General features: G+C 39.1%; 2 protein-coding genes across 7 annotated transcripts in view; both read left to right on the forward strand.

Moving 5' to 3' along the window:
• Positions 1-17,483, forward strand: part of CHUK (conserved helix-loop-helix ubiquitous kinase) — a 45,806-nt gene extending 28,323 nt beyond the window's left edge. The window contains exons 12-21 of one of the 2 annotated variants that reach the window (XM_003787266.3): positions 168-291; positions 1,028-1,179; positions 3,269-3,330; positions 4,306-4,415; positions 5,023-5,072; positions 12,020-12,116; positions 12,410-12,557; positions 13,068-13,201; positions 15,171-15,270; positions 16,185-17,483. In XM_003787266.3, the coding sequence (XP_003787314.1) occupies positions 168-291; positions 1,028-1,179; positions 3,269-3,330; positions 4,306-4,415; positions 5,023-5,072; positions 12,020-12,116; positions 12,410-12,557; positions 13,068-13,201; positions 15,171-15,270; positions 16,185-16,214 (1,007 nt within the window). In that variant the 3' untranslated portion in view covers positions 16,215-17,483. The remainder of the gene's footprint in view (positions 1-167; positions 292-1,027; positions 1,180-3,268; positions 3,331-4,305; positions 4,416-5,022; positions 5,073-12,019; positions 12,117-12,409; positions 12,558-13,067; positions 13,202-15,170; positions 15,271-16,184) is intronic. The other variant, XM_023511618.1, reaches the window with a different exon arrangement.
• A 4,702-nt stretch (positions 17,484-22,185) lies between these two features.
• The window catches only part of ERLIN1 (ER lipid raft associated 1), a 41,148-nt gene continuing 36,449 nt past the window's right edge, over positions 22,186-26,884 (forward strand). For 3 of the 5 annotated variants that reach the window (XM_023511621.1, XM_023511622.1, XM_003787267.2), the window contains exons 1-3: positions 22,186-22,273; positions 22,599-22,722; positions 24,404-24,485. In XM_023511621.1, coding sequence (XP_023367389.1) covers positions 22,610-22,722; positions 24,404-24,485 — 195 coding nt within the window. In that variant the 5' untranslated portion in view covers positions 22,186-22,273; positions 22,599-22,609. Of the gene's footprint in view, positions 22,332-22,381; positions 22,478-22,598; positions 22,723-24,403; positions 24,486-26,884 lie in introns of those variants that run through there. The other 2 variants (XM_023511619.1, XM_023511620.1) reach the window with 2 other exon arrangements.

The raw sequence follows: 26,884 nt of genomic DNA on the forward strand, positions 1-26,884 counted from the left end.
GTCCCAGCTACTTGGGAGGCTGAGGCAAGAGAATCACTTAAATCCAAGAGTTTGAGGTTACTGTGAGCTGTGATGCCACGGCACTCTACCCAGGGTGACAGCTTGAGACTGTCTCAAAAATAACAATAATAATTCCCCTTTCTTTTTTCTCATTTTCTTGCATATAGTACAGGACAGCAAAATACAACTTCCAATTATACAGCTGCGTAAAGTATGGGCTGAAGCCGTGCACTATGTGTCTGGGCTAAAAGAAGACTATAGCAGGCTCTTTCAAGGACAAAGAGCAGCAATGTAAGTGGATTCCATTGTTTATAAGCACAATGTATTCAGTTTTGTTTTTTTTTTTTTGAGACAGAGCCTCAAGCTGTTGCCCTGGGTAGAGTGCAATGGCATCACAGCTCACAGCAACCTCCAATTCCTGGGCTCAAGCGAGTCTCTTGCCTCTGCCTCCCAAGTAGCTGGGACTACAGGCATCCACCACAAGGCCTGGCTATTTTTTAGCTGCAGCCGTCATTGTTTGGCAGGCCTGGGCTGGATTCGAACCCACCAGTTCAGGTGTATGTGGCTGGCCCCTTAGCCATTTGAGCCACAGGCACTGAGCCATGTATTCAGTTTTTTATAAGCCCAATGTAATCTGCATCATATACTCAATAGTTAATCTTACCAGTTTTCATTAATCAATGTTGCAGTGTTTCATTAATCAGTGGTGCTACCCTTGCATGAAAGAAATGGGCCAATTTGGTAATATTCTGATTAGACTTGTACAATTCTTAGTAATGGTCTAAAACTCTCCAATTGCAATAGCTCAAGAATAGTAGTTCTTGAATACTAGTTTAAGAAGATTATTTATCATGGACTAACACAGGCAGGAAGTCTTTAGAGACGAGATTCTAGAGATCAGCTACTTCAGGATTGATAATAGAAACTTAAATTTTGGGTTTATGGCATTTATATTTTTAATTATTGTCCAGTGTTTCTGAATGCTAATAATGTTTATATCTTTATTTATTTAATTACTATGGTTTAGGTTAAGTCTGCTTAGATATAATGCTAATTTGACAAAAATGAAGAATACTTTGATCTCAGCATCACAGCAACTGAAAGCTAAATTGGAATTTTTTCACAAAAGCATTCAGCTTGACTTGGAGAGATATAGTGAGCAGATGACTTATGGGATATGTAAGTGTTTGGGTAATGTATTTTTTAAAATTGTCTAGTCTCTTGAAACCATCTGCTATTTTGCCTTCTTGACTCATAGCAAGTTGTTTCACATACCTTCACATTAGAATAAGAGACAAGAGAACTTGAATTATCATAAACCTGTTTGTTTTCAATATTAGCTCTTTTTTTTAATCTTTTACTTGAGCCACTTAGTTTTGTAATTAGATTAAAATTATATAGCTCCAGAAAAGTATAGAGGGATTTAATCATCTGTGAATTTCAAACCTCATTATTAAAATATATTCAAAATCTGTACTGGGGTGACTTCTTAACCAATGATAGGGACTGAACTTTTGTGTGCCCCCCAAAATTCATATGTTGAAAACCTGACCTCCAAGGTCATAGTATTAAGAGGTGGAGCCTTTGGGAGGTGATTAAGTCATGAGGATAGAGCTTTCTTTCTTTCTTTTTTTTCTTTGAGACAGAGTCTCACTTTTGTCACCTTCAATAGAGTGCTGTGGTGTCACAGCTCACAGCAACCTCAAACTCGGGTTCAAGCAGTTCTCTTGCCTCAGCCTCCCAAGTAGCTGGGACTACAGGTGCCTGCCACAACGCCTAGCTATTTTCTTTTTTTTTTAAGAGATGGGATTTTTTTCTTGCTTGGGCTGGTCTTGAACCTGTGACCTCAGGCAATCCACCTACCTTGGCCTCCTAGAGTGCTAGGATTACAGGCATGAGCCACCACATCCAGCCTGGGTGGAGCTTTCATATTTGAGATTAGCCTCTTGGTAAAAGAGGCCTGCATGAGACCCCTCACCCCTTCTTCATGTGAAGACATTGTGAGAAGATAGCCTTCTATGAACCAGAAAGCAGTCCCTCACCAGACACTGAGTCTACCCATACCTTGGTATTATTTGTGTATTACAGGCATTCTAGTGAATGATAAAACATTATTTCATTAGAATATCTTTTCACTTCTCAAAGGCATACTATACAGCTTAGAATGAGGTAAATGTGTATGTGCTAATGTTGAAAGATCTCCTGGGTCTTTAATTAACAGCAATGTTTAAGTTGTGGGAGAAAAAAAGAAAAGAATATATAGTTGGTCTCACTTGGGAGGGAATAGGGTCTATATAACAAATAATGCTAGTAAGATTCCTTGAAGTGAAGGGAAGGAACAGAGAGTATTTTCTTTTTATATCCTTTTATAATGTTTGGGTTTTTTAAAAAAATCCTATCAGCTCGGCACCTGTGGCTCAAGTGGCTAAGGCACCAGCCACATACACCTAAGGTGGCGGGTTCGAATCCAGCCCGGGCCCACCAAACAACAGTGACGGCTATAACCAAAAAATAGCCGGATGTTGTGGTAGGCACCTGGGGTCCCAGCTACTTGGGAGGCGGAGGCAGGAGACTCACTTGAGCCCAGGAGTTGGAGGTTGCTGTGAGCTGTGATGCCGCTGCACTCTACCCAGGGGAATAGCTTGAGGCTCTATCTCAAAAAAAAAAAAAAAGAAAATCCTATATATGTATTTGTAAAGAGAAAATCATCTATAGTAGTTTTCTAAGGCTTCTATAACAAAATACCATAAACTAGGTGGCTTGAAACAGCAGAAATTTATTGCCTTGCAGTTCTGGGGGCTAAAAGTCCACAATCAAGGTGTTGGCAGGGCCACATTTCCTCAGAAACCTGTGAGGAAGAATTGATCCTTGCTTCTTCCTAGATTCTTGTTGTTTGCTAGCAGTCCTTGGTGTTCCTTGGCTCACAGCTGTAGCACTTTTATCTCTGTCTTTATTGTCACATAGCATGTTCCTCCTGCGTGTCTGTATCCTTTGTCTCTTTTTTTCTTATAAGGACATTAATCATACTAGTCACATTGGATTAAAGGTTCACTTGACTCTGGTATAACTATTAATTTAGTAATTATAATGATCCTATTTCCAAATAAGGTCATATTTTCACATATTGAAGGTTAGGACTTTAACATATGTTTAAGGAGGACACAATTCAATCCATAACACATCTCTTTGATGTTGCTATGCCAAGGAAACAGTAATTAAAGCTGCAGCTATTTCTGAGGTTACCAATTTAGACTCTTTTTTTTTTCAGCTTCAGAAAAAATGCTAAAAGCATGGAAAGAAATGGAAGAAAAGGCCATTCACTACGCTGAGGTAAAACCACTGGCCTCATTCTTTGTGCTTATTAATTTTTGATGTCTCCCTTAGAAACTACTTTTGGTTTGGGTATGCAAAGAATATTTTTCATGTCATTTCTGAGTTCTAGACAAAATCCTAGTAGATGCTTTTTGTAAGTATAGGGAGGTATCATAGCAATAAAAACAAGAGCTTTGGGCAAATTACTTAGCTTTGCTGAGATTTTGTTTCCTTTTGTATTATGAGGACAGCACCTTTCCTAGTAGAGTTTTGAAAATTAAATGGGAATTAATCAGTAGCAGTTATTGCTATTATTTTTGTGATTGGCTTAAATAAGATGACTGCACATCTGATTTACTTGGGACAGTTCCAGTTCACACCTGATATCTTGCCATAATTACCAATACTACTCTGTTTTACTCTCAAAATTATGCTGGTTTTGGACAATAAATTATATGGTCTCCCTAGGTATAGATAATTCTCTAGGTGGTAGATATTTGTCCTGTGCATTTGTCCATGGTTCAAGATTATTACTTTCCTTGATGCCAGTACTTATCAAAGATGTGTTTGAGGCTGTTGGTATCCTGCAGTTGAAATCCAGCATCTTTATTTTTCTGTGTGTCCTTATTCAAGGCAGGCCACAATAAGAGGCAATGAAAATCAGAGAGCTGAGATGCAAGTAATACCAGTGGGTTTGTTGGCCACTTTTTCTGTCTTGTTAGTGACACCTTCACCTTTTTTGTTTTTCCAGAGAAAAAAGCAAAAGTGCTAGTTGTGAGGAGAGAAAAGAGAGAAGCATAGGAATAAGTATATTCTTATGTGAAAAACTGTCAATCTGAAGAATGAAAAGGATTTATCAAAATTAGTGTTTTATATTATATTACTTAGTTCTACTACAGCACCAAGTCTTTCTTTATCCTTAGGATCTAAATCTTATTTCCTATTAGATGTTGGCAAGTCTGTCGTTTCCTTTGTGTTTTCATCATATTTTAGGTTGGTGTCATTGGATACCTGGAGGATCAGATTATGTCCTTGCACACTGAAATCATGGAGCTGCAAAAGAGCCCCTATGGAAGACGCCAGGGAGACTTGATGGAATCTCTGTAAGGATATACCCCCCCCTTATTGATCTTAATGTCTGCTACATTTTGTAGCAGATTATTCTTCCTGCTTACATGTGACAGATTAAACCTCTCCAAATACATTGGCATTATATTTAAAATAGAAACATTTTTTTACTCACAGGAGATTTTGGAAATTACTCTTTGGGTTGACCTTTTTTGGTTTTTATTAAAAGCATCTTTTCCATGTTTGTATTAAGAATTTTCCAAGTATATATAACTTACAAATTATTTCCCTACTTACCATACTTCTGGTCCAAGGTATGGCCTCTTAAGTGTCCTAAGTGAGGTTAACTTCCTAAATGGACTAGAAACTTAAGTTTTTTTGTCTAATCATAGGCCATAATTTTTGCTTGTTTTCTAGTGCAAGAGTATTATACTTAATGATAGATCAAAGCAGATAACTTTGCATTTTAAGAATTTAGAACTATATTAATAACATGCTCTGTAAAATATTCATTGGTAATATTTACTTGCTTTAAAATGTGGTCATTCATCCAAATAGTCAATGTTTTGTTCATTTGAAGTTGTGGATTATTGGAGTCATTAAAGTACCATCAGGTACAGAAGCATGTTTTCTCTTTTGTAGGGAACAACGAGCCATTGATCTTTATAAGCAGTTAAAGCACAGACCTTCAGGTAAGATACTTCTTTCACAGTATTTGAAGGCATTTTAGGAAACTATCACTAGCTTAACAAATTCCAGGGAATTTAAATTTAAAATATTTTAAAAGCTGCAGAATAAATTCCAGTTTTTGTATTGCCATTGATACATTTATGGTATAATAGCTTTAAGTTTGTGAGAATTTAAGAGATTTGAAGAGGAAAGTAATAAAGAAAGTGAGGTAAAAACAGTTTTTAAAGGGAAATAAAAAGAAGGAATGGAAAAGTGAAAAAGGAACTCAATAGCAAGAGGAAGCAAGAAAATGTGTGGAAAGATGGAAAAAAATGAGGACTGCTTAATATTACATTAGAAAGGTTAGAAAGAAATTGATACAGTGGGTTTTACGAATAGAGCAGTTGGAGCGAAGGCCTGTGAATGCTTTACTGACCAAGTTATCTCAGACAAATATCCCTGTTTCTTATTTCTCTCTTCTGTAAAATGGAGTTGAAACCTAGCTTTCCTACTCAGTGAATATGTTGAAACAATGTTGAGAAGATGTTTGGAAAATACTTTGAAAACTGCAAGATATTATCATTTAGTTAAAAATTTGTTTTGAGTGTTACAGAAGAAATAAAAAAAGTCTAAGCCCTAATATGCAATACAGTCAAATTATTTAAAAAGAGAGAGAGTTAGAGAAATGTTTCACACTTAAATTTGCAACTAGGCTACACACAGTGGCCGTGCCTGTAATCCTAGCTGTTTGGGAGGACAAAGTGGGAGGATGACTTGATGCCACAAGTTAGAGAACATCCTGGGCAACATAGCAAGATCCCTATCTCTTAAAAGGAGTAGGGCACCAGCCCCATATACCGGAGGTGGTGGGTTCAAACCAGGCCCCGGCCAAAAAATATATGTATATTTTTTTTAACTAGCTGGGCATTGTGGCATACTATTCAGGTTACTGAGGCAAGAGGACTGCTTGAACACAGGAGGTTTAGGCTGCAGTGATTTATGATAATACCACTGCACTCTAGTCTTAGTGACAGAGCAAGACCATGTCTCTCAAAAAGGAAAGAAAAATTGCAAACACATAGCAATGCATGCAAATTAATGAACATGTGAAATTGTATTTCACAGTTTTCACACATCTAAAAAATAACATGATCTCTTCTTATACTTTTTTATGTTTTTGTTTTTGTTTTTTTTTTTTGAGAAAGAGTCTCACTATGTCACCCTCGGTAGAATGCCATAGCATCACAGCTCACAGCAACCTCAAACTCTTGGGCTTAAGCACTTCTCTTGCCTCAGCCTCCCCAGTAGCAGATACTATGGGCACCTGCCACAATGCCCAGCTATTTTTGTTGTTGTTGTTGTTATTGTTGTTTAGCAGACCCTGGTGGGGTTCAAACTCGCCAGCCTCGGTACATGTGGCTGGTGCTGTAACCACTGTCTACAGGTGCCAAGCTGTTCTTATACTGTTTTTATTATACTGGAATTTATTCATTTTAATTCTCTAAACATTTATGAAGTACGTATGAGAGGCACCTAATCCTAACTAGGGGCCAGGGATGCTTAGCATTTTCCTGCGGGGGATGACATGTGAGACAAGCCTTAAAGAGTAAGTAGTAGTAACCAGGTGAAAGGAGGTGGGCTTTTGTATACATGAGTATCATATGCAAAGATATGTATATGTAGCACTTTGCGTATCTGAGGAAATACAGTGTGACTGTAGTGTAGAGTTTGAGGAGGAGAGATTGCCTTTGGTACATCATGCTGACAAAGGGGAACCCTAAAAACATTTTAATCAGGGAATGGCATGATTGGATAAACATTTAAGAAACACTGCTGGTGGCCTTGTGGATAATAGATTAAAGTGTGGCTTGGCTAGGGACAGGCAGAGGTTGTGAGGTTGTTGGAATAATCACAGTTCAGCACAAAGTGGGCTATGAACTAAGACAGAGAACATGAACTGTGGCAGTGAAGTGAAGAGGAGGATAAGGGCAAGAGAGCTATTTGGGTTATAGAACTGATAGTGGTAGGTGATAGATTCAGTATGGATGGCTGGGGGTTGAGTGAGAGTCATAGCTGCCTCCCAGGCTTTTGGCTAGGGCAGCTAGGTACACTATAGAACCATTCATCATGATAGGAAAAGACTTGATGGGAAAATAAGATGAGTTTGTTTGTGTATGTGTTATTATTAAGGGGTCAGTAAAACATTCAAATAGACATATATAATAGATAGTTTTACATGTATATGTGGGTACAGATGTATATAGATTTAGTGGAAGGGCTAGATATTTAGCTATTTTGAGAGTAATCCACCAAAAGAGATCATCCTGAAAAATCAGATTTAGTAAGAAAACCATGGTTGGAATCCTAAATAATACCAACATTTATAAAATGGGTAAAGTAGAATAGACTGCAAAGATTGAGAAATGGCTAGAATATGTAGAAGGAGTGGTAGGATAGAAATGGGACAGAGTTTCAAGGCAAAAGTGATCAATCAGGTGAAATGCTACAGAGGTGTGGATAATGAAGATGATAAAAAATGCATGTATTCATTGGACTTAGTTTGGATATCATTGATGACGTTGCAAAATGTCTTTTTAACATTCTGTGTGATTGGCCAGGTGCAATGACTCATGCCTATGATCTAACACTTTAAGGAGGCCAAAGCAGGAGGATACTTTGAGCCCAGGGGTTTGACACCAGTTTGGGCAACATAGTGAGACCCTGTCTCTACAAAAAAAGTTCTTAAAAAATTAGCCAGGTGTTGCTCTGGAGGCTGAGGTAGGAGGATCCCTTGAGCCTAGAGTTCAAAGCTACAGTGAGTTATCATGGCACCACTACCAGCCATCCTAAGTGACAGATGAGTAAGACCTGTCTCTAAAAAAATATGTCTGTACTATATGGTGGAATGGAAAGTATTCATAAAGTATTTCTGCTATACAGTGGAGTATGATGGCTGTCCTAAACTCACTTCAGTAACTGTTTATATTGCTAGCTGACTGGCCTCTTTTTTGCATAGAATACCATTTTTTACTTGAAAGAACAGCTGTCAGGCAAACTATGGTTATCCAGATTTGTATATGCAAAGATGTATTCTCAGAAAGTAAGTGAAAATAAAAAGTGACATGCATTTGTTAAAGAGGAAAACATTATTTGTTGTCAGTGATAAAATTCTATATTTCAGGGAAAAACTTAGAATTTTAGGAAACTTGTATCTACCAACTGAAATTTGTCAGTTTCTCAACACTTATTTTCTGATAAGATCAGTAGTAATATGAAAAAGATTTACAAAAATGTAAAACAGTATGAGTTTTCTCACTAAAACTTTTTTGTTTTAGAAAATACAGTTTGGGTTTTTTGTTTTTTTTTTTTTGAGACAGAGCCTCAAGCTGTCCCTCTGGGTAGAGTGCCATGGCATTACAGCTCACAGCAACCTCCAACTCCTGGACTCAAGCGAGTCTTCTGCCTCAGCCTCCCAAGTAGCTGGGACTACAGGCGCCCGCCACAACGCCCGGCCATTTTTTGGATGCAGCCGTCATTGTTGTTTGGCGGGTCCGGGCTGGGGATTCGAACTCGCCACCTTAGGTGTACGTGGCTGGCGCCCTAGCCAGTCGAGCCACAGGCGCCGAGCCCAGTTTGGGTTTTTTTTAAAGAGATGTGATCTCACTGTGTTGCCCAGGCTGGACTCAGACTCCTGAGCTCAGTCATCTTGCCTCAGCCTTCTGAGTAATGGGACTAAGGTGTGGGCCACCATGCCTACATAAACATAGCTATTTTTAATAAAAATGTTAAGGGACTGGCTTGGCACATGTGGCTCCAGCGGCTAAGGCACCAGCCACATACACTTGAGCTGGTGGGTTTGAATCCAGCCTGCCAAACAACGACGGCTGCAACCAAAAGATAGCCGGGAGTTGTGGCTGGCGCCTGTGGTCCCAGCTACTTGGGAGGTGGAGGCAGGAGAATCATCTGAGCCCAGGAGTTGAAGGTTGCTGTGAACTGTGATGCCATGGCACTCTACCCAGGGTAACAGCTGTCCATGTTAATGGACAGTAGATTTTTAGTTATTTAAAATGAATTAATGTACAAATATTTTTCAATTTCTGTTTTAATTCCTTAAAAACTCTTTGGAGTTCATAAGAATTTTTGAGTGTAAATGAGTCCCAAGACCAAAAAGTTTGAAAACTGCTTATCTAGATTATTTTCAGAAGCTTGGCTGCTAATGAAAAAAGTGAGGTAAATAAGTAGCCAAAAGGAGATGTAGAATTAGGGAGGTCACTTTTCAGAAGGAAGACTTGAGCATACTAGTCGTGTACCTCATAGTGACATTTAGGTCGTTGATGAACTGCATATACAACAGTGGTCCCATAAGATTATAATATGATATTTTTGCTGCATGTTTTCTATGTTTGGATATGCAAATACCTATCATTGTATTATAGTTGCCTACAGTATTCAGTATAGTCACGTGCTGTACAGGTTTATAGCCTAGGATTTATAGTCTGTCTATACCATATACCCTAATGTATGTAATAGGCTATACCATCTAAGTTTATGTAAGTACACTCTGTGATGTTTGCACAATGATGAAATTGTGCAGTGATGCATTTCTCAGGATATATCCTCACCTGACTGTGTTTATATGCCTGGGGCCAAAAGCCTGTGGAGAGGAAGGTCCCTAAATAAATTGAGAGGTTAGCTCCAGAGAATATTGGGAGGGATTCACTTTGATGCTACTGATATTGGAGGGAGACGGGGTATGAATCCAGATGCTTTTGTGAGAGATTGAAAACTCAGGGTCTTACTGCCTTATGGCCTTCTGTCTTGAAGTAGGAAGTGAAGTGAACTGTAATAGAAGAAATGATGACCTCAAAGGTCTTAGCAGTATGCTAAAGACTTTTAAAAGGCAGTAAGTTCAATGGAAGATGTTGCTGACCCAGAACTATATTAAGAATCAAGAACAGAAGTGAAAATATATGAATCAGCAACGACACTAGAGTGAATATTATTTTGTTGATAGTTGAGTAGTTTAAATACAGAAATTGATACAGCAGATGGTTGGATTGATCCAGGGCTGGAATTTTGCTGATGGAATAAGAATAAGAGGACAGGCTCGGCTCCTGTGGCTCGGGTGGCTAGGGCGCCAGCCACATGCACCTGAGGTGGCGGGTTTGAATCTAGCCTGGGCCCGCCAAGCAACAATGACGGCTGCAACCAAAAAATAGCTGGGTGTTGTGGTGGGCACCTGTGGTCCCAACTGCTTGGGAGGCTTAGGCAGGAGACTCACATGAGCCCAGGAGGTGGAGGTTGCTGTGAGCTGTGATGCCACCGCACTCTACCCAGGGGGACAGCTTGAGGCTCTGTCTCAAAAAAAAAAAAGAATAAGAGGACAAAAACGTTGAAGATATTAACAAATTAGTGTTTTAAGTGAAAAAAGTTGTAATTAGAGTTAACCTTAAAATTTAAGATTTAAAATAGAGCAAGTCCAATTCTTTCTTATTTTACTATTTTTCCTTTAACCAATATTCATGACTCCTAGTTTTTTGGCAAATGAATTGCAGATGAAGAGACATAAAATCATATTCATTGACTCAGTCAAATTAATTTTCCACATTAGTTTAGCTTATTTTTATGAAAGCTTTCTACTAGCCCTGTCAGCATATCAACATATCATGTCATGGGCCCCAGAAATGAATTTGCTAGCTAAGTACCTTCTTTGAACTGATAAGTCACCTTGAATGACAAACTACTTATATTAAGTCTGGTCTAGGATTGAGGCTTAATATATAATCACACTTCATTTATGGCCTTTGTTTTTAGCTTAGAGTTGACTTGAGACTCTGTTCAACTGAAAAATGGTGAAAACTAACTTTTTTTGAAGTCTTTGACCATTTAAAAGAGCTAGTTATACATTAAAGCTCTTGGGCTTGGTCAGTGGGAAGTAGTGCTGTTTGGAAAGGAACATTTTTGGGGCCTCGTATTTGGGTGTTGGTGAGGAAAAGACAAATGTGTGGAGAATAAAGTTGGGTCATGGAGGAGGTCTTTGGAGTGATGATAACAGAGACACTTTTTAAACCTCCTTGACACCAATCTCAAAGTTTCCTTTTTGGTAAAATGGGGGTAACAAAAGTAGCCATCTCAAACAGCTGCTATGAGGATTAAATGAAAAAAATATAAACAAGTGGTACCAAATACTACTGATATTATTGCATTTAGGCTTAATTATTGTCCAGAGAAAATACCAGTATGATGCATTAGCAACTTTGAACTCTTAAACTTAGCTATTTTCTGAAATATAAAATGACAGTAATTTTTTAAAATTAAGGTAGCATCTCATCAATTGAACTATAGAACTCACTGATCCAGAACCATCCTATTTGAGGACATCTGTCATCTAGTTGGCTTTAAGATGCTATATTAACCCTCAAACCAAGCTTTCAGGGTGTTTGCAGGTTCCTTTATTAGTGTATCACATTTGGTTTAAGTCAGTCAGCTTTTTCAAAGTTTTTATGAGCTATACACTGATTAATAAAACGTGAAATTCTAAGCAACCTAGTTATGGCAAGGTCCTTCTTCCTCTAGTCAGTGAAAGTTTGATGAACTGTCCCACTGTTTTTAAATAAGTGGTTAACCATTCAAGAAAAATTGATCTCTTGGGCAGAGACTGCATATTGGTCTGGGGCTTGGATTAGTGTAAGTTCAAGACAGACTGTTCTTCTCAAGCACAGAAGCTAAGGTGTCTAAAGACACAGTGATAAATTTATATTAATGTTATATACACACACATAACTTTATTTTTTTGATATATTACTGGAATTTGTTTATGAGTAATCTTTAAATCTTAGTCTAATTTTTAATTTAAATGGAGGTGCTTATTAATTAAAACTAGTTTCAGATTTTAAAGAATTTTTTTGTTTGGAAGCAAATATGGTTATGCAGAAGAGAGGTTATACCCACTGACTAATGTCTTTTATAGATCACTCCTACAGCGACAGCACAGAGATGGTGAAGATCATTGTGCATACTGTGCAGAGTCAGGATCGTGTTCTCAAAGAGCTGTTTGGTCATCTGAGGTAAAAAAAAATTGCTTTATTTCCTACCAAAAAGCCAGGATACTTTTATCATGTTCCTTTCAAAGTATAATACCCCTCTTTGATAAACATACTGGATCCAGGAAGAGTTCTGGCAGTAGTATGGGTAGTTTGGCCATAGGATTGCATTTATATGTCCTGTTTGTTTGCAGTACTTTGGAGATCAGTCATTAACTCTGCTGCTGATTGTAATTCATTTCTCAAGCTGGGTTTGGAAGTATGGTATACCGTCTTGGGGGATGTATAAATATCTGACACAGATTTTATTTCTCCAGCAAGTTGTTGGGCTGTAAGCAGAAGATTATTGACCTACTCCCCAAGGTGGAAGTGGCCCTCAGTAACATCAAAGAAGCTGACAATACTGTCATGTTTATGCAGGGAAAGAGGCAGAAAGAAATATGGCATCTCCTTAAAATTGCTTGTGTGAGTAATAATTAATTATTTAATGTAACAGTATGTTGCTATTACTCCTTGGAAAAGGGATTTTTATCAGCATGAGCTAGCCCCTTTTGTGGATGTCTATTTTATGTTGGGTTGGTACCTGTGTTCCTGCCTTGAAGTCAGACTCGCAGCTGAGATGCAGGACTTGGTTATCATCTTTCCTTTCCTGTTTTTATGCTCTCTTTACTGTGGACCACTGTGATATCCCAGCCCAACTCAGACATAGATGTGCCTGACCAGTTAATGAAACCAACTCTTTGTTCCACAGAGTTTTTTTCTTTCTCTAACTAAAGTGGTAGTAGCAAGGTGCATACATTTGGTTTTAGTCAATGAAGAAAGGGACCGAGGACAGGATGATTACTAGTATACAAAAGGTGAGAATAATTTTGCACAGAAATACTCTGTGATAGAAATGTAAATCTTAGGAATATGGTAAGAAATTGAATGAATCACCAGAGGTGCTGGCTCATCATCTTTTTTTTTTTCCTTCAGACACAGAGTTCTGCACGGTCCCTAGTAGGGTCCAGTCTAGAAAGTGCCGAAACCCCCCAAGCATCAGCATGGCTGCCCCCAACTTCAGCAGAACGTGAACATTCTCTGTCATGCGTGGTAACTCCTCAAGATGGGTGGGTTCACTTTGTAACAATAGATAGTTGTGTTTTCAGAGCAGTGAGAGGAATGAGGTAGTAATGATTAAGGTAGTCATTGGTGCCTTCAGAGCAGAGTTCAGTCTTGACTATCCTTTTGTAATAACCTTGGACAACTTACTTGACTTTTTTTGTGTTTGTATTTCCTCTCCTGTAAAATAAGAATGTCTCATAGAACTGCTGTGAGAATTTGATTAGATAGTGCATGTAGAAGGCTTGGGAAGTAAATGTTCAACAGATGTTAAATATTATTATTAGCTCAATCCAAGTTCTAAGTCTTTTCTGTTATTGGCTTATCACTTTCTTTTACCCAAACCTTTTATCTCTGAAAAATTATGCTATCTTTTTGCATTTATCATTTTGGTATCCTTGATTGCCCTTTAAATAAATTATTCAGATAAATTTTATAACTTAGTATTTTCTACATTTTTCCATGCCTTAAAATAGTCTTGCAAATAAACTCAAGTTTGAAACCTTTATTTTCTTTTATTAACTCCTACTCTCTGCTAAAAGCTGAATGACTATCCATTTCTGTTATTTTCTCAGCATAAGGTTTGCCGTCTCCAGAGCCTGTGGCTCTTTGCTAGCTTGTGTATTGTCACTTTTCTCACAACTCATGGAGACCTCTACAGCACCAGCATTTCCTGGAAGCTCTGCCCATAATTAGTTTTGCAGAAGTGCAGCAATGTTACATCACTGCTCAGGAGATCATGCAGCTGCACATTCTGTGCTCTGCTTTTATGAAAGAAAAGCACATGGCAGGAAGGCAAGCTGATATCAGGTATTTCATTTTTTTAAAGAAAGCAAGTTCCAAAGTATATCTTGGGGTCATTATAGATGTGGCCCAATGCAGTACATCCATAATATAGCATAGGCTGTAATTAGTTATATAGGTTTTAGGAAGCATTCTTTTAATGAGAGTTGAAGGAAGTAAAATTTAACACATTACTTACCTTTTGCTTTTATTAAAAGAATTTTGTTTTGTTAGGGGATGCTGTTGGTTGCAAGTGTCACTTCTATACAAGTAATTTCCAACTTGAGGTTGTAGTTGTTTGCAAAAGTATATCTGACAAGTAATTTAAATATCTTTTGTAATAGGAATACATTATAAAGGAAAACTGATTTCAATTATAATGTACCTGTGGTACTAAACTACCAAGGACTGGGAACTGTTTGCCTCAGTTTTTCCATGTGTTAGATATGAGCTGAACCAAAATTTAGCTCTAAATTCTACTGGCCAGCATCCATGGTGTAGAACTGACTTTAGTAGGGGACTGAGGGTTTCTAAAGGGTGAAGACGGAGACCATATGAAAGATGAAAGTATGAGGGTAGAAACCAGAATCAGGATTTCCTTCAAATACAAACTTCCAGGGATACTTCTTGGTTCTGGGCAGCTCCCCCATCATAATTTTCTTCTGTTGTCTTTTGGAATCTGCTTGCTTGTTTTCCTCTTCATTGCTATCACCAGTAGTTTCCAGTCAAGTTTTTCACCTTCCCTGTTTTCTGCAGAACAGGTTTACTTTTGTATCTTCTTCCTTTGCATTTGTGTCAGTGAGCATGCTGCTGTTTTTACTACTTGCAAGGAAAGGGAAATATTCCAAAAACAAAAAGAGATCTTTCATCTGTCTATGCCACAAAGATATCCCCCGCCCCCAGTTAGCATTTTCAGGGGTGTGAGGGACTTGTATTTAAGTGCCACTTACATTTCAGAGGGAATTCAGATAGTAGTTAAAATGGACTTCTTATCATTAGAGTTAGGCAGAGGCAGCAACTTGTACTAATCAGGACTCTGCCTCTGGAGGGAGGGATATGGACACTGAAGACTAGGAATTACCTACGTTGTTGTGCTACGTTACAGAACGGCAATGATCATCCTCTGCAGAAAGAGAGGAAATTCATATGGCCTCTTTGCTGAATCTGAGAAGACTTTGTTCTTCCATTTCACAGGGAGACTTTAGCACAAATGATAAAAGAAAATTTGAACTATCTTGGCCGTGTAAGCACTATTATTCGTGAAGCAAATGAGGAACGTGGCAGTAGTATGATGGTAAGTTTTGTCTTGATGTTGGGTACGAATGGTTTAACTGTCCATGCCAGCCTTATCTGGCATTTGGGGTACAGGATGGGGAATAGAACTCAGAGGAAAGAGCATTTGAGGAATATCTTTAACCTCAAATCCCTATCTTCTGTTACTCAGGGATATACTAGGATTATGTCATCAATAATCTTCAACAATAGCATTTTTGGTCAAATTAAATGAGTGGTAAGCTTTCTTCACAATATGCCTCTGAAATTGAATGGTTTGTGCCTTTTTGCTTTAGCAATCAATTTTCTCCAATAAGATAAAACTTGTACTTCAATTCTTGCCGCATATAGTATGAATTATTAATATAGTTGTAACAATAAAAATGCTCAGATTATGATTTGGTTACTGTAAACTATGGATTTGTTAAAATTTGGAAAAATGACAATAAAATGTTTACTGAATTAATTTTTATTGCAGTTAGTATCAATGTCAATTCTGTGTATTTCTTCTTTCAATAAGAATAATGGCAGCTGGGCATCATTGCATGCACCTGTCATCTCAGCTACTTGGGAGGCTGAGAAAAGAAAATTGCATGAGCCCACAAGTTTAAGGCTGCAGTATAAATAGCCACTGCACTCTAACCTGGGCAATATTGCAAGACCCCTGTCTCTTTACCATATAATACAATAGAAGAATTATTTACTTCAAATATTTATTAAAAAAATAAAAAATAAAAAATAAAAAACATATTTATGAAAACTTTTTGAAATTGGCAGAAAATAAAGTGAACTGAATGCTCTAATTGTAACTGTTATATTTTTGATTTTCAACTTTTGATTATAAAATGTGCAAACATACAGGAAACTTGCAAAAATGAATACCCATATACCTATTAACTTAACATCTAATTGTAATTTTCTCATGCCTGGTTTTAGAATCTTGACTGGAGTTGGTTAACAGAATGACTTGCCACTTATTCAGTGTCCCTAAACTGATGGAAGTTGCTGCTACATGTGTTGGAAATTTGTTTTTTCCCCTGAAACCATTCTTCAGACACCCGTCAGTGGAAGAAATGTCTGTAATCAAAAAAGCTACATTTCTACTGTGATCAGAAAAACATGATTTTACAAACATAATATTGTGATTTTGAGTAATTTTAGTCTCTGACCCAATAAGATTTTATAAAAAGTCAATGGACTTTATATATTTGTTTTAATACCACCGATACTTTGGGGCCTCTCCTTGTCATTCATTTGTCTTTAAATTTGGTAGAACATTACTTATTTAACTGACAAAAATATTTTCTAAAGTTTTAACTATTGAGCATAAGGCCATTTGTAGTATTGTTGAGAAGAAAACCTCAAATAACATGCATTTTAAGTGTAAGTTAAATGGAAGAGACTGCTTACAAGTAAAGTTGTACTTTGAGAATAAACCCTACCTCCTTGTGTTGCACTCAATAAGTTCTCTTCCCGGCATCATAAAGAGTTGGCTTAATCCCGTTTTTAATTTTACTGCACATTAACAGTATCCCGTTCTTACAGAAGGGGTTGTGCATCTGCCTTTAATACCAATTGACTTTCATAAATCATGTTAAGTATGACATGTGTATATGTATTTAAGATGTACATTTAATAATAGCAAAGAGAAGATGGCTGTTAATTTATAATGTATTTGAAAGCATGTATTTTTTTAATTTGTAAAAATGGGTGAATTGTTTAAATAATCTTTTGTGTCTTGTCATGCAATTTATACTGCACTCTTTAATCTGTGATTGTAATACCAAAATCCAAAAAGCTTTGAAAACAAGGTTTTCATAAGCTTAGGGACAAAACTCATTTGCTTGCAAATCTAATCTGAACTGACACCAAAATTTATTTATCCCAGTTAGTATGAATATTTGTTTATTTTGCTTCAGGAAAAATTAATGTGTTTGATGATTGGGAGGAGGGGTGCTAAGGCTTATTGTAGAAGGCTGAGAGTTAATGTAGTATGGTATATGCACTGAATTACCTTTCTAAAATCTGAACATTTTCTAAATCTGAAACAAGGGTTTCAGATAAAGGATTGTGGATATTTACACCTGTAATTTAATTTGTTTTTAAAAATGTGAAATGCTTTTATATTCTAGACAGTTTTTCACTTTATGTATTAAATGATTTTAAATGACCTTCTGAATCTCTATTCTTATAAAAATCAGATAATAGAATAATTGAATATGGCTTGGGAAAATATTATGGGTCCACCAAGTGGAACTGGAGCACATACATATGTAATAGTCTCTCTACTTTTCTTGGGAATCAAACAGGACTTATGGTAAAGTCAGTATTGGGCAATTTCTTTTTTTTTTTTCCTAAGACAGAGTCTTACTTTGTTGCCCAGGGTAGAGTAGCAACCTCATTGCAACCTCAAACTCCTGGGCTCAAGCCAGTCCTCTTACCACAGCCTCTAGAGTAGCTGGGACTACAGGCACCTGCCACAACACCTGGCTAATTTGTCTATTTTATTTATTTATTTATTTATTTATTTTTAGTAGAAACTGGGTCTTGCTCATGCTCAGGCTGTTCTCAAACTCCTGAGCTCAAGCAGTCTACCCACCTCAGCTTCCCAGAGGGCTAGGATTACAGGTGTGAGCCCCCACGCCTGGTGTGGGCAACTTCTTTAATATAATGTTTTTCCCTGAGATGTCCTCCTACCAGTATCCATGTCTAAAACACATGCTTATACATTGCCTTATAATCTGATGTCACAGTCCCACCATCCCCTAGCTAGAGTCACCTAGCAAATTTTCCCAGTCACCTAAGTTTAAAATCTTAGGATTGTCGTCTTTTTTTTTCTTAGTCTCATTTTGTCACCCTCAGTAGAGGGCTGTCGTATCATAGTTTACAGCAACCTCTAACTCTTGGGCTCAAGCAGTTCTCTTGCCTCAGCCTCCTAAGTAGCTGGAATCACAGGTGCCCACCATAATGCCCAGCTAATTTTTTAGAGATGGGGTCTGGCTCTTAGGCTGGTTTCAATCCTGTGAGCTCAGACAGTCCACCCACCTTAGCCTCCCAGAGTGCTAGGATTGTAGGCATGAGCCCCTCACCCGGCCTTTGGGATTGTCTTCCTATCTTTTGCAGCCATCAAGTATCACTTTCTCGCTAAAGATGGTAATTCCATCCCTGACAACTGTTATAAGAGGCAATCTCTAGAACAGGGGTCCTCAAACTTTTTAAACAGGGGGCCAGTTCACTGTCCCTCAGACAGTTGGAGGGCCTGACTGTAGGCCCCAGGATGAGTTGGCTGCTAAGCACAGGCAGCGGCAGCAAAAACACCCAGCGGACTGGATAATTGTACTAGGCAGGCCGCGAGCCGTAGTTTGAGGATGCCTGCTGTAGAAGAATTGCTTCCCTAATTCTAGAAGATTTTAATAATAAAAATTTTTATTGTTGCTTGGAAGATATTAAACTCGAAGGTAAGATCAGAAATAGTTAACAAAGGCGGTACAGTAAAAGTGCTTATCTGGGAGTCTGAACATTGCAGGCTATCCAAACATTGAAATTTTTGTTAAAGGATTTTTCTTTTTAGTGATGATGCATTTTCTTTCTTTTCTTTTTTAGACAGAGTCTCACTCTGTGTCCTGTTTGAAAACAAGGTTTTCATAAGCTTAGTGACATTTTTCATTTCACTAAGAGAGTGACAGAGCATCCTACCTCACAGCAACCTCAAACTCAAGCTGAAACTATAGGCACCTGCTACAATGTCTGGCTAGCTTTTCTATTTTTTTTAGTAGAAACAGGGTCTCAGGCCGGTCTCAAAATCCTCACTTCAGGCAATCCATCTGCCTTGGCCTCACAGAATGCTAGGATTATAGGCTGATCCTGGCCTGATTATGCATTTTCTCTCTTTCTTTTCTTTTCTTTTCTTTTCTTTCCCTTTCCTTTCCCTTTTCCTTTCCCTTTCCTTTCCCTTTCCTTTTCCTTTCCCTTTCCTTTCCTTTTCCTTTCCCTTTTCCTTTTCTTTCCCTTTCCTTTCCTTTTCCCTTTCCTTTCCCCTTTCCTTTCCTTTTCCTTTCCTTTCCTTTTCCTTTTCCTTCCCTTTCTCCTTCCCTTTCCCCTTCCCTTTCCTCTTTCCTTTTCTTTCTTTTCTTTCTTTCTTTCTTTCTTTCTTTCTTTCTTTCGACAGTCTCATTATGTCACCCTCCGTAGAAGGCTGTGGCATCACAGCTCACAGCAACCTCAAATTCTTGGGCTTAAGCAATTCTCTTGCTTCAGCCTCTGGAGTAGCTGGGACTATAGGTGCCTACCACAACACCTGACTTTGTTTTTTTGTTGTTGTTGTAGTTGTTGTTGTTTAGCAGGTCTGGGCCGGGCTTGAACCCACCAGCCCTGGTGTATGTGGCTGGCACTATAACCATTGAGCCACGGATGCCGAGCCTTTCTTTTTGAGACAGTCTTACTATGTCGCCCTCAGTAGAGTGCTGTGGCATCACAGCTCACAGCAATCTCAAACTCTAGGGCTTAAGGGATTCTCTTGCCTCAGCCTCCCAAGTAGCTGGGACTACATGCACCTGGCACAATGCCCTGCTAATTTTTTGTTGTAGTTGGCCCGGGCTGGATTTGAACCCGCCAGCCCTAGTATATGTGGCCAGTGCCCTAACCATTGACCTACAGGTGCTCAGCCTGATTATGCATTTTCTAAGTATGATTCTAGTAACTGGTAATAGGTTTTCTATAGAGTGGGGGCCACTGATGATGTGTGGCTGTGATAGAGGTCAGGGCAGCCTGATCTCCTGATCTACACTATTTGGGCAGGTGGTTTGAGTCCAAAGACTGTCATAGAGACCCCTCAAAATTACTCTTAATGCCTGAGTGGACCTCTCTATTTTTTGTTGGGTAATAGCTTTTTTTTGGAAACAGAGTTGCACTCTGTTGCCAAGGCAAGAGTGCTGTGGCCTCAACCTAGCTCACAACATCCTCAAACTCTTGAGTTCAATGAGTTCAAGCGGTCCTGCTTCAGCCTCCCAAGTAACTAGGACTATAGGCACCGGCCATAACACCTGGCTAATTTTTTTTTTCTATTTTTAGTAGAGACAGAGTCTCACTCTTGCTCAAACTGGTCTTGAACTCTTGAGCTCAAGAGATCTCCCTGCTAGGCAGTGCCTGTGGCTCTGGGTGGGGTGCCGGGTTCAAGCCTGGCCCTGGCCAAACTGTAACAAAATAATAGCCAGGCATTGTGGTGGGCACCTGTGGTTCCAGCTACTTGGGAGGCTGAGGCAGGAGAATTGCCTGGTCCCAGGAGTTGGAGGTTGCTATGAGCAATGCCGACACGGCACTCTACCAAGGGCGATGGAGTAAGACTCTGTCTCTTAAAAAAAAAAAAAAAAAAAACTTCCTGCTTTGGCCTTCTAGAGTACTAAGATTACAGGCATAAGCCACTGCACCCAAACAGGTAACAGCTTTTTATTTATTTATTTATTTGCAGTTTTGGCCAGGGCTGGGTTTGAATCCACCACCTCTGGCATATGGGGCTGGCACCTTACTCACTGAGCCACCGGCGCCACCCGGTAACAGCTTTCTAGATTGGAATGGCAGTTGTGAATTGTATGCAATTCATTCTCCTATCTAAACAATACTAAGAAAAACTAAGGTATCCAGACAACACAGGGGCTGAAGCAAATTCTGCTTTTTTTAGGTTGAAAGAGCTAAGCTCTGCAAATACCATTTATCTGGAACAGAAAAAGTCATAGACATTTCATAATAAAAAATTGAATGTTACAGGTAAGTTCATTATTGAGGGGAGTGGGTAGAGTGGTCTGGGAAGGCTGGCTTTAATGAAGATTTGAATTGGTTCTATTTGAACCTCTTCTCATTTCCACTGCTAGGTAACTTTGGGCCTGCAGTTTCCTAACCACTTAGCATCCTTGCGTTCAGCCTATGTCCACTCTCAGCCATTTTGCAGATTGACTACTTTCCCATTATTTCCCTACCCAAGAGGTTAGAGAAACTTCCCAATCCTAGTCAACCTTGTGGTTTCACCACTAACCTTGCGAGGCTTACATCATTACTGCCCCAAATAAGGCATCCCCTATTTCCCTTGCAGCCATCCATCTCCCCACCCCCCTTTTCCCTTTGCTCTTTTTAATTCTGGTAACGTATACACATTGTGCAGAATTTTAAAAGAACAGAATACGTAGTGGAAAAGTCTCTGTCTGTTCTCTAGCCTTACAATTCCTCTAACAGAGAAAGTTTATTCCAGACTTTCAAAATGTGGTCCTAACCACGTAATCTGCCATATCGCTCCTTTCCATCACGGAAGCCTTCAAAGAAACCCAAGCGCTTACAGTTCCCGTTATTCTCCCTGGAAGATCGCCCCCACTCCACCCAGCCAACACACACACTTACATGCTGCCGAGCTTGGACTATTCTCACCCTATTGTCTGGATGGCCTTCATAAATCCCTCATTGATCACTTTGGCAAATAGTAAGTACCTCCCCAAAACCAAAACCAAAACTTGATGAGTGAGTGGTGCAATTACATCTTCCTCTTCTGAACTTCCACAGCACTCTACTTGCGACGAGTCTGGTTGCTCCTGTAGTGCAGGATCTGCCTGGAGCATGCGCTTGCCACACTGGAGGCTTCGATTTAAACCAGAATAGGACAAATAGAGCCGTTACCACTGAGTGAGGGAGTGGGTTCCACGCCTAAGAACAAACTGACCAGTCCCTTGTCTGAGATGTCCTCCCCTTTTCTCTGCTTCCTGGATTACTCCAAACGACCGACTGTACCTCTCTTCCTGAGCAGCTAAACCAACACGGCATAGAACAGCCCGGTACCTTCGAAGGAGAGTGCACAGCCCGACTGCTGAAAGAATTTTGTCCCGTCCGCTCCCCGTCTCACCAGCGCGTTGGGGGCGCTGCGTCGGTGTGCGTCACCGCGCAGCCGCAATGCTGGGCGAGTGGGCGGGGCCGGCTGTTGGCGGCGGTTGGCTCGGCCCGGGAGGCGGCTGCACGTGCGGGCGGGGGCGATGCGTCACTGATAGGTGAGGCGCTACGGAGGGGTCGGCTTCCCTCCCGAACCTTCGGCTGGCCCCCTTCTCTGTTAGTGTCTTACGCCGGGGAGCAGACACTAGGAGACGGGGGTGTCACGAAGCTCACCGTGCAGGGGCGGCTCACGGGCCGTCTGGGGCGGAGGAGTTGGCGTGGGAAAGCCGGGTCTGCGAGAAGGGAAGAATGAGGGGAAAGGGGTACGGGACTGCCCGGGTCAGCCTCCGAGTGGGCGCCAAGTGTCTGAGGGGAGAGGGTGGAAACTGGAGGGGGTGGACCTTTCATTCCCGGGACTGAGGGGTCCTTCCCTCCCTCACCCAGAAGGAACAAGGATGAATATGACTCAAGCCCGGGTTCTGGTGACTGCAGTGGTGGGGCTGGTGGTTGTCCTGCTCTACGCCTCCATCCACAAGATCGAGGAAGGGCACCTGGCTGTGTACTACAGGTGAGCTGCAAGTGCAGTCAGCTCCAGGCTCTCTAGCAGATGAGAAGGGTTCTCCAATTAGAATGGAGTCTGGAAAGTTATTTCTTCTGCAGCGTCCAGGGACACACGTCCCATCGCTAGGGAAAGCATGGGGGTCGAAGCAGGCTTTTGTGGAGCACCGTCCAAGTTTTGGATAGTTTTAGTGCTATATTCCTTCTGTGCAGAGGTTAAAACTCCTTACAACTATTCCTTATGTACAGCAAACTCAGTAGAAAAATGAGGAAGCGACAAAGGAAGTAGTCGCTCTACCTGTAACTGAAGAGATAGATAAATTATTTATAGTACACACACCGTACAGGCTTTTAGTTTGCTGCTATAGATGCTATTTAGAAAATGTGGTCCTGCGTATGTTCTTTCGATTACTTCATTTGAAAAACACTCAGTGTCCGGTTATGTCTTGTAACACCATGATGACCATGACGGTTATATCCCTGGACCTTCTAGGGACATAAACACAATATTGGTGAATTATCTTCCTCCTTCCTTACCGTTTCTTTTCAAGTGAAGGAGTGGAATGATATGGAAGGTATTGAGATAGCATAGCTTTTCCTTCAGCATAATTACCACCAGTTCCTTTTGAGGTAAATTAGTAGGAGAGAGGCCAATTTGTGGCATAATTAGGATGGTGGTATATTTACAGAGAGCTTCAACTTTTTGCCTGTTTCCATCCTTCAGAACTGATATTTCTACTTTTAGAACCATCCTGAATCTTAGAAAAGTACACTTTTAGTGGCATATTTTAACAGATGGAACTCTAGCATGAGAAATGACAAATTTCCAGATTTCTGTCCTGTTGAGCATTCTTTCTGATATTAAAACCAAGGAAAGGACATTTCAAGGTATGCCCCTCAAAGAATCAGTGATAAACCTGAAACCGTTCCTCTTTTCTTAGTTACTCTGACATTTTTGCAAACCTTTTTATATTTTCAGGACAGGAAGCTAATTTCTATGATAAATTTACTATTTACTATGTAAAATAGGACTTCTTATATTTGTTCCCCAAATGTCTCTATTTTACAGTTTCTAGGCTTACTTTTATAATTCTCACATTCTAAGATTTAGTGAACATGAAATTCATATCTATTTATAGTCTTAATCCTCTCACCTTTCATGTTTCCATGCTAATTTTTTGTTTTTATACAGAAACTTTATGTTCCCAGTATTTTAATTGCCTTGCACATAGATTAAAAGAACCACAAGTCTCAGAAATTTTTTCCTTCCTTGAAAGTTTGTGTTGTCTTTTTTTTTTAACCTGGTGATTAAATGTATTTTGCTCTTGTTATGTACAATTAAAGCACCCCAACTGAGAGCCATTAGCCAATTAAAGCACCCCAAATATTCAAACAAATATTCCTCAGAAGGTTAAATACCAAAGAGAATCCTTTGAACTTCAGAGCAGTGCTGGAGACCCAGAGGTATGGTTGGTCAAGCTTATGAAACAAGGTGCAACATCAATAGTTTAATTTGCTCTTTCCACCTTTTTAGGTATGGTAGGCATTTTAAGCAGTTGTTCATTATGAGTAATTCTTATTAGTGTGGATTTAGTAGGTCAGTAGCATAAGTAAGAGTATTAGAGCATTTTAGATTTGGAAAGATAATTTTTCTCTTTATAACTTTGTCAAATTGAAACATCTTTTTGCAGAGGCGGAGCTTTACTAACTAGCCCCAGTGGACCAGGCTATCATATCATGTTGCCTTTCATTACTACATTCAGATCTGTACAGGTGAGTGATTCCTAGGGAAGCCCCCACACCAGATAGACAGGTATGACAGGAATTACCACACTTGTAGGTGGAGATGGATTTCCTTATTGCTTAAGCAGATGGTAGTATTTACTTAAATATAGGAGTTAAAGTACGAGTTCAGAGTACAATTGTTACAGCATAAGTTATGATTTTGATCCACCTTGCTGTCTTGAAATGAATTAGAAGTATGAGCCAGGCAGCTTTAGTGGTATGTAGCAGGTTTTCTGTTGCTGCTGTCAAAATAAAAGCAAGACTTAGGAACACAACTAGAAATACAAACCAATGATTACTTGGTTTAGAACAATGTTTGGTTTCCATAGAGGCAGGCTCTGGGCTACTGTTAACATGGAGCATCTGAATTTTTATACACAGCTTTTCTGCCTCACATTTTTTTGGCCTGGTTTATTAAGCATAATTTTTTGTGGAACCTTAGTGAATGTTCTATTTTGACTTCATCCCAGGATATTTGAAGGAAATGTCTGGTCACTGAAAAGAGTGTCTTGGCCATGGGAGACAATAAATACATTGGTATAACAAGATGACAAAACAGGAGTAGGCTCAGTGTGGTCATAAATCTTTGGATTCAGAAGTTTGTCTACCATCTTCTACTAATTTGTCAGGATTCAGAAAATTCAGTGTTATTTAATCTTGTAATTTTATGTCTAGGCTTCCTGCTGAGGGTTTGATTATGAATACTTAAATTCCCTAAGTATCCTTCCTGTCCCCTTTTAGATGGCTTAGGGAAAGAATTTTGTCTGTTGAAGTGAAATGTGGGGGTTTTCCCCTAGTTAAAAAATAATGATTTCTATATTATTTTCTCATATTTATTTAATTCATTCTTGCTTTGGTTCATTCTGTCTCCTCTTTGTTCACCAAATTGCTTCCCCTTTCTTCTCCTAACTCTTGCTGGCCTTTTTAAGGCTCATGTCAGATTCTTCCTCTTCTTATCCATCGCTTTTAAAGTCTGTATTATAAATTTCATCCTATTTTCTTTAGTAATGTTGTATTGTGTCCTTAAGTTTTTTTGTGTGTTTTCTTTCCCGAAAGTCACCAAGCTTCTTAATGACAGGAGTTATAACACATTTATATTTCTGACTTTCTACTTACGGTGGAAGTTGTTAAATTGAGCTAATTTCTCAAGAAGCAATGTTGTGGTATTCTGAACATGAGGACCTGGCTCTGGCCACTGTTGCATGATTTTTGTGAAGTCATTTAACTGTTTTAGACTTTAGTTTTTCTTCTGAAAGAAGTTATTTTAATTATGTAACCACCGATAGCCCAAACAGTCTGTAAATATGTTATCAACAGCATCATTAGACGTTTATAGATCGAAGGCTTTTTTGAAGGTTCTTGTTCAAAATCAGATAAATTTGTCTCTGCCTTCTTGAAGGTTAGTGTTAAGACATTCCCATGTAGAGCTATATGAAAGATGTACATGATAACATTAAACAAATTTTGGAGTTTAATTGTCTGTGTAACAAATATACATTGTGTGCATATACATTTAGTAGTAAATGATCATACTTAGACCCAAATGAATTGGTAAAAAGATTACAGTGTACTAATATACGTTGCATCTACAAAAAACTTAAATGCTGGAGCCAGTATGACTAGAAATGTTCTTTATACGTGCAACAATAATATTCTAAGAAATAATTACATTAATAAAATTCTTCAGTTGTGTGTACCTCAGTCGGGAAGGACGCGTTGAGGTTGGCAATTCATCAAGGACAGTAACTACCATGGCTTCCAGTGCTTTCGCCAAACCTCAGATGCGTGGCCTCTTGGCCAGGTGCCTGTGGATTCATATTGTTGGAGCATTTGTTATATCCCTGGGGGTTGCAGTTTTCTGAAAGTTTGCTGTGGCTGAACCAAGAAAGAAGGCATATGCAGATTTCTACAGAAATTATGATTCTCTGAAAGATTTTGAGGAGATAAGGAAGGCTGGTGTCTTTCAGAGCATTAAAATAATTTTGAAATATAAAGAATTTCTTTGGGCTGATTTACATAGACATTTGTCACTGACTTGTGTTCCTGAGCTATGAATATGAGTGATAAATAAACTATTAATAAATTCAAAAAAATAATAATTCTTTCAAGAAAGTATTCTTAAGAGAATAAGACATAAATTTATTTTTAGGAATTTTTGGAACATGTTAGTAGACATAGCCCTGTATAAACAAATAGTTAAACAAATGTGGCAATTAGGGTGGCGCCTGTGGCTCAGTGAGTAGGGCGCTGGCCCCATATACCAAGAGTGGCGGGTTCAAACCCAGCCCTGGCCGAACTGCAACAAAAAAAATAGTTGGGCATTGTTGTGGTGGGCGCCTGTAGTCCCAGCTACTTGGGAGGCTGAGGCAAGAGAATCACCTAAGCCT

This window comes from Otolemur garnettii, unplaced genomic scaffold, assembly GCF_000181295.1.
Source record: "Otolemur garnettii isolate 467f Iridium unplaced genomic scaffold, OtoGar3 scaffold00021, whole genome shotgun sequence".
NCBI lineage: Eukaryota > Metazoa > Chordata > Mammalia > Primates > Galagidae > Otolemur > Otolemur garnettii.